General features: G+C 42.2%; 1 protein-coding gene across 1 annotated transcript; it reads left to right on the plus strand.

Moving 5' to 3' along the window:
- Window positions 1–1,357: 1,357 nt before the first annotated feature.
- ZBED8 (zinc finger BED-type containing 8) lies at window positions 1,358–6,851 on the plus strand. Its single transcript, XM_045830240.1, has 2 exons — window positions 1,358–1,831; window positions 4,077–6,851. Exon 2 carries the CDS (start codon window positions 4,126–4,128, stop codon window positions 5,905–5,907), a length of 1,782 nt encoding a protein of 593 aa, XP_045686196.1. The 5' UTR covers window positions 1,358–1,831; window positions 4,077–4,125; the 3' UTR covers window positions 5,908–6,851.
- Window positions 6,852–7,912: the final 1,061 nt, after the last annotated feature.

The raw sequence follows: 7,912 nt of genomic DNA on the forward strand, positions 1-7,912 counted from the left end.
GGGCTCTGAGGGAGCTTGGATTAGTTTCTGTGGGTTGGAATCAAATCATCAGGGTCCTTTATCTCAAAAAATGTGTCACTTATCCTTTCTGGGCCTCTGTTTCCTATCCTGCAAAACCTAATTTACTCTGATTTTAGGAAGAATTCTGGAATACCTGAAATCATATCTTATTTGTGTTTCAGTTAGGAAGAAAGGTAATATCCAGAACATTTTTCAAGATACTTGTTTTGATTTTATCTCAATATTAGCTGCCTTTTGAGTGCTGGAACTGTGTGCTATAGTTTCCATATGTAACTTCTCAAAAGAATTGCGTGGGGTAATGGATGGTGTCCATACTTGACAACAAGCACTTGGGCTTAATGACTCCTAGTCGTTTGCTCAAGGCCTAAGAGTTCAAAGTGCTGGGGCCAGGACATGAAGCCAGGCTTTCTCTGACTCTAAAGCCTACTCCTTTCTCTAGTTGTTAAGGCCCTGGTTCCCCAGCCAGGAAGGCTGGTCTTTTGCAATTTCTTCCGCTAACAGAAACCTGGAGCATGCCCTCGGTCTTTACCAAGTTCACCATCAACACCCAAAGATGATACATGTGTCCCACATTCTTAAGCACCCTCTGGTCCTCCAGCCTTGTGAGATGCTTCTGACAAGATTGACTATCCAAAAAAAAAAAAGAAGAAGAAAATGCCATTTCCCTAAGTATATAAGAATTCTGGACTAAAATATACCCCACATAGGATAGAGAGCTATGACTGGGTTTGTTTCTTTGAATGTTTTCTAGTTCCTTCTTTGGAGTTTATCTCTAAAATTTAATCTCTAATCTAGGTTTATGACTTTATGGCCCTGTTAAAAAGAATGATAAATAAAGATCTTTTCTCTAAAATAGGTGGTGATTCTCAGGAGATTCACCCATGTGCTCTTATTTATGGGAGAGGTGGGGGGTGACCTGCGTGGGCAAGAGGACCCGCGCCCTGGAAGCACTTCCTCCACTGTGAGCATCTCAATGGTATGCATAGGCCATCTCATTGGCCTGAATGTGTAATTCGGGAGTACAATGAACTTCCTTTTCCGTAATGGATTCCACATAGGAAACGGTAAATTATTGGACTTTCACAAGCCCGCCTGACACTCTAAAATTTTATTTCCAAAGCTCTGAAGAGATATATAGACTTTGCAGTGCTTTCTGTTCCTTAGATTCCATTTTTCTGGCATTCTTTCTGGCAGACACAATGAAAAAATGTCCAGCTCCAATCTCAAAAAACGGGTCTGGGGGTGGAGGTTGGGAGATGGGGGGGAGGTGTGATGGCCAGCGCGCATGCTCCTTATCCAGCCCCACCCCCTGCACCCCCCACTCGGGGGCCGGGACGGTTGCTAATGCGCCTGCGTTCCTGGAGATGCCTGGCCGCATCTGCGGGCGGGAAGCCAGCCGCAGAACCCGGATGGAAGCCTGGCGTGGCTGGGGCGGAGGTGGCTGCGGGCGCCTCTGTGTCACTCCTCTCCGCAGGTTCCTGCTCCGAGGTCGCACCTAGGAACCGCCGCCTAGAGTGGTTCTGGCGCCCATGGGCTAGGCCCCAGCCTGAGCGGAAAGTGGCTTAGACCCTGAAACGGGCTTCTAAAAGGATCCCGGGCATCCTTGGGGCCTGCGCCTGGGGCTTGGAGAGGGGCGGTGGAGACAGCCGGTGGAGACAGCCGAGTCTTCCTTCGTGGCCCCCGGCGCCTAGTGCTCCGTGGAGCAGCCTCCTAAGCGTCCTTAATAACACCAGCAGGTCCTTGCTGCCAGTTACACGCTGCGTGTGCCTTCCACGCATGCTCATAAGTAAACTCCCAACGACCCTATCAGGTACGTACTATTGTCATCGGCAGTTGGGGAATTGGGGCTTGGAAAGGTCCCAGTCTGTAAGTGACAAAGCCAGAATCACAGGCTTTTGCTTCTGGAGCGTTTGCTCGTTCCTTTTCTCCTGGCTATTTGCTTTTAACTGTAAACTGCAGTGATTAAATCCGCTGCCTGCCCGGGCACCCGCACCTGGCAGAGGATAAACAGAAGTAGAATTTGTTTGGAGTTTTAGATTTGCAACTGCACTTGGGTGTTGTCATTGCTGAAATGTATATGTGTTAGCATTCCCCAAGTATTTGTTATGGAGATGTTCACCTCTAACTTTTTTTTTCTGTCAATCGTGATACTTTTTCATAGCTACCCTTGTACTTTATCAACTTTATCAAAAACATTCTACTTTGTTATATCAGATTTTGCATCCTGAGATACCTTCAAAAGAATCATTCTAAAAAAATGATGTGTATCTTAACGAGATACTGCTTTTTGTTTGCTTATTTTACTGTGTATTGTGGAAAATTTCTGGCATACATAAAAATAGAAAATAGAATATGTGTACCCATCATCCAGCTTTAACAGTTAACATCTCAAGGCCGATCTTATTTCTTCTACCTCCACCCCACTTTTTGCGTGTGTGCGCACGTGTGTGCTGGAGTTCACTGTATCAAAGGAAACCCCGGCATCTTATCATTTCACTTGTAAATACTTGAGTCTGTATTTCTGATAAGTGAGGGCTTTTTTTTTCAAAGACAACCATGCTATTGTCACACCTGTTTAAATAGACAATGTTTCCTGACTATGATGATGCTTTTTAAATATTTGTATATTTTAGAATATTGTGACTACTGAGTACCACAAAGGAGAAAGTGGAAATTGTGAGGTTCTAAAACACAAGAAAGCTTTTTGGGTAGTAAGTTCATCTTTGAGGATCTTGAACATTGGTGACAAGAATAGTTGCGTTTCTCCTAAGCAACTTGTTTTGCTTTTCTATTCAGACAGTATGAATCATGGGCTGACAGTGTATTACGCTTTAGCAGCAGGAAACTCTGAGCCATATTTGTGTTATAGTTCTGTGTCAAGGGTGGCTTAATCAGACCTGTTTGAAATTCTCTGCTTAGATTGAAGTCAAAGCCCCAACCTAAGGATGAAATAGTTTTACAGCCCTGTTTAATCCTTAACTATTGGGTTGGCTAAAAAGTCCGTTTAGTTTTTTTCTGTAAAATAAAAGACACATTTTTCATTTTCACCAAAAACTTTATTGATTTGACCATTTTGCGTATGCCGCCTATCTCCTGCTATTGGCCTCTAGTGGGTAGAGGCCAGGGGTGCTGCTAAACACCTTCCAATGCATAAGACAGGCCTGCGGCAAAGAAGTATTTGGCCACAGTGTCAATAGTACCAAGAAACTTCACAGACCACTTTTGACATGTTCAATTGGTGTCACAGCACCTTCTCCATATACTGCACAAATCTTTCTTTGCATTTCAGTTGCCTTTTTACCTGTCTTGAAATAGTAAGGCATAATATGCCAAAAAATATTGTGTATCTTCTTCCTTCTTCAATATTGAAATCACTGCACAAAAAATCACCCATTTTGATGTTCTTTTTTAAATGCACACTGATATGACAGCTGTCACAATACAATCTAACAAAATTGTCTCGAATGAAGTCAAAGACAAGCACCACTACAGCCATCATACAGGTAAAATAAAACGAACTTTTTGGCCAACCCCTGAGTAAAAACAACTAGCCTCTCTGTCAAAGTACCTGCCCTTCCATATTGTATTTAGTGAATTATTTCCTTCTCTATTCAGGGCTTCATAACAGGGACTGTGCATACATTATTAGCCCGAGATGGAAGGAGGGGATGGTAGTGAGATGCCCCTTCTGGGCATCAAAAGGTACCATATTTGTTCAGAACATGTACCTTTGAAAGCAAATTAAGCCATAACTGCAATTCACCAGTAGAGGACTTAAGGGTATTCACAACTTGCCTAAACTTAAATCGCCCACATACACCTTGCTGGACTTGAGCTGTGAGTTTCTGGCTTCAAGTTGGAATGTCATGCTGTCATGGCTTACTTTGACCTGGTATCTTTACAGGCTGCTGCTTCCCATGAACACAGATGGCAGGATGGCGTATGATGTGGCTTTGTTTTCATTTGGTTAGCCACTGATTTTTTATTTTGTCTTTTCTGTGCATGTTTTCTGAGCCACTGATTTTTAATGTGTGGGTTGTATTTTACTCCCAAAGCAAAATTCTGCAGCATCTCTGGAATACCACCTGAAAATTTCAGGGTGCCATGTCGAAGAAACGCAAATGGGATGATGACTATGTCCGCTACTGGTTCACCTGTACGACGGAGGTGGACGGAACTCAACGCCCACAGTGCGTCTTGTGTAACTCGGTGTTTTCAAATGCTGACCTCAGACCATCAAAACTCTCTGACCATTTTAACAGACAGCATGGCGGTGTCGGTGGGCATGACCTCAGTAGCCTGAAGCATATGCCAGCACCATCTGATCAGAGCAAAACCTTGAAAGCATTTGGAGTTGCATCTCAAGAGGATGCCTTGTTACAAGCCTCCTATCAGTTTGCGTACTTATGTGCCAAGGAGAAGAACCCTCATACAATAGCTGAAAAATTAGTGAAACCTTGCGCATTGGAAATAGCACATATAGTTTTGGGTCCCGATGCACAGAAGAAGCTTCAGGTACCCTTATCCGATGATGTGATCCATTCTAGAATTGATGAGATGAGCAAGGATATCTTACAGCAAGTTCTAGAAGACATCAAAGCCAGCCCTCTTCAGGTGGGTATTCAGCTTGCTGAGACAACAGACATGGACGACTGCAGCCAGCTGATGGCGTTTGTGCGCTACATAAAAGAAAGAGAAATCATAGAAGAGTTTCTGTTCTGTGAACCATTGCAGCTAACCGTGAAAGGAAAAGATGTGTTCGGTCTCTTCCGAGACTTCTTTTCGAAGCATAAGATAGGACTAGATGTATGTGGCTCTGTTTGTACCGATGGTGCCTCATCTATGCTTGGAGAAAATTCGGAATTCGTTGCTTGCGTGAAAAAAGAGGTGCCTCACATTGTGGTTACACATTGTTTGTTGAACCCTCACGAACTGGTCACCAAGACGTTGCCTACAAGGCTGAGGGATGCTCTGTTTACTGTCGTGAGGGTGATAAATTTCATCAAAGGGCGAGCTCCGAATCATCGCCTGTTTCAGGCCTTTTTTGAAGAGATCGGAATAGAGTACAGTGTCCTCCTTTTCCATACAGAAATGAGGTGGCTTTCCCGAGGCCAAATACTCACTCATATTTTTGAAATGTACGAAGAAATAAATCAGTTTCTTCACCACCAAAACAGTAGTTTAGTTAATGGCTTTGAAAATAAAGAGTTTAAAATTCATCTGGCCTACCTTGCAGATCTATTCAAACACCTAAATGAACTCAGCGCATCCATGCAGAGGACTGGGATGAACACGGTGTCGGCTAGAGAGAAGTTATCTGCCTTTATTCGGAAGTTTCCATTTTGGCTAAAGCGAATCGAGAAGAGAAATTTCACCAACTTTCCTTTCCTTGAAGAAGTAATCGTCTCGGACGATGAAGCGGGAAGCATCGCCGCGGAAATCACACTCCACCTGCAACAGCTGAACAACTCCTTCCACGGGTATTTTTCCGTGGGGGACCTTGAAGAAGCAAGTAAATGGATACTGGACCCATTTCTTTTTAACCTGGATTTCGTTGATGATGGTTATTTACTGAAAAATGATCTTGCCGAGTTACGAGCGAGTGGCCAAATTTTGATGGAATTTGAGACCATGAAGCTGGAGGATTTCTGGTGTGTTCAGTTTACAGTGTTTCCAGACCTGGCAAAGACGGCTCTAGAAATCCTTATACCGTTTGCATCCACATACCTTTGTGAGTTGGGATTTTCATCACTTTTACACTTTAAAACAAAGTCCAGAAGCAGCATTAATATGAGTGAGGACATCCGTGTGGCTATTTCAAAAAAAGTTCCTCGTTTCTCAGACATCATTGAACAAAAGCTACAGCTACAGCAGAAGTCACTGTAAGCTGATACACTTTTTTTAAATGTATAATTTTCAATATATTCTTAATTCCATGATAAAATTAAGCTATAATTCTGTCTCTTTCCTTTTATGTTTATGCTATACCAAATCCTGTGTTTAAAAAATTTAGCATCTTTAACTTTTAATTTTCACATGAGTCATGGGAAAGTATATATGTTTTATAAAAGGCAAGGAGCAGAAAAGATGACCGCTGCCTAGTTAATACATAGGATTCTTCTAAGTGTCTGTTTAACCTGTTGATGTGATGCATTAAAAGGGCGCCCCGGCGCTAGAATATCCAGCAAAGTGGTGCGGCAGGCTAAGGACTGGAGCCAGAGTGGAACACAGGACCTCCCAGAACACGCATCTCCGTGTCAAGAGTAAAAGTCAAAGGACAAAACGACGGGCTGTCTCCCCTGCCTGTGAGGGCTGTTGTGGGGAGGTTGCTGGAATCAGAAGAGGATTATGGAATGTCCTAGAGGAAGAAGGGATGATGCTGGTTTACATAGGATTTATTTTTAAATGCGTTCTTCGGAGTTAGTCTCACAGTGTCCATTCCTCTAGCTACCATGCCCTAAATACAACATTAATAAATACCCTAATATCCTATTGGTCACTCTTTGTCTTCTTTTAAGTTTCATTAGGACACCAGGTCATGGAGGCTGCAAAAGGGCCTTACCCAGAGCCTTACCCTAGAGATTCTGATGTAGCAGGTCTGGGGCTGATCAAGGATCCTCATTCTTAACCAGCCTTCCAGTGCTTCTGCTGGAGTCATTGGTCATCTGGCCTCATCTTATTCCTCCTACACTTATTTTCCCTTTACTCCACCTTCCTCTCTTACTTTATATCTTACATGTACTTTTTTAAAGATTTTATTTATTTTTAGAGAGGGGGAGGGAGGGAGAAAGAGGGAGAGAAACATCAATGTGTGAGAGACATATCGAATAGTTGCCTCTTGCACACCCAACTGGGGACCTGGCCTGTAACTCAAGCATGTGCCCTGACTAGGAATCGAACCAATGACCTTTCAGTTGACTGGCCAGCACTCAGTCCCCTGAGTCACACCAGCCAGGGCCTTCCTTATATGTATTTTTCTAACATAGTTTAAAACTTTTTTGAATGTACCAGAATATAAATAATAAATTGATGTAATAAATTGACACGAAGACACTGTAGTAATTAAGGGCCAACAGAAAGTTTCCCATGGGAATTTAAACTAATGTACTCCTGAGTGATAGTTTGGCAGAATATATTTTTAATTTAAATAAATTTACATTTTTATTTCAAAACTTTAATGTTTAATCAGAGTGCTGTGTGCTCAAGGCTGGAAAAAAAAAAAAGAGTTCTATAATGAAAAGCTGCAGTCTTCTTCCTGCCCAGTTTCCTTAACCGTTTCGCTTTAACATTTCCTGCTTCCACCCCTACAGCCAGGCAATGTGCCAAACACGTGTGCCAGTATTTACGTCTGTGGGTTATATATTGACTCCTCCAGATGACAGATAAGGTTTGAATGTATAAAACATCCATCTCCTTTCTTAATTTTTTTATTATTATGGTACTAATTTTAGTTCCTCTGTTGGTTATGCATATTCCTTTGATTGAGGATTCTTCCTTCTAGGAATTTACCACATGGAAGAATCAGGGGTTTCCACAAAGTGTTATTTATAAGGTGGGTAATCACAGCATTTTATAATAGTGAGAAATCGGTGGGGGGGACCTGGAGGGGAGTGGAATGTGACAATGAAAGTGAGATGCCACTCGAATACTGCACATCGAAGTTCGTATTGTCTACACAAAACTGAATGTTAGCGTCATCCATCAAAATACTTTTGTCAATAAATACAAATATGTGCCTTCTCTCATTTAAAAATGCAGTTATAAAATATGTCTTAGTTTTTTCTAGTGTAATCTAACATCAAGAAGAGTTGGAAAAATTTCCTAAGTTAGTAAAGGAATGAATCTGGATGAGTTATGTGTACTGTTTCAAACGCTTGCATATCTAAAGGTA

This window comes from Phyllostomus hastatus, unplaced genomic scaffold (genome assembly GCF_019186645.2).
Source record: "Phyllostomus hastatus isolate PE091 unplaced genomic scaffold, TTU_PhHast_1.1 phas_contig_150, whole genome shotgun sequence".
NCBI lineage: Eukaryota > Metazoa > Chordata > Mammalia > Chiroptera > Phyllostomidae > Phyllostomus > Phyllostomus hastatus.

Coding starts and splice junctions, on each gene's coding strand:
- ZBED8 (XM_045830240.1), top strand. CDS start 4,126: ATGTCGAAGAAACGCAAATGGGATGATGACTATGTCCGCTACTGGTTC.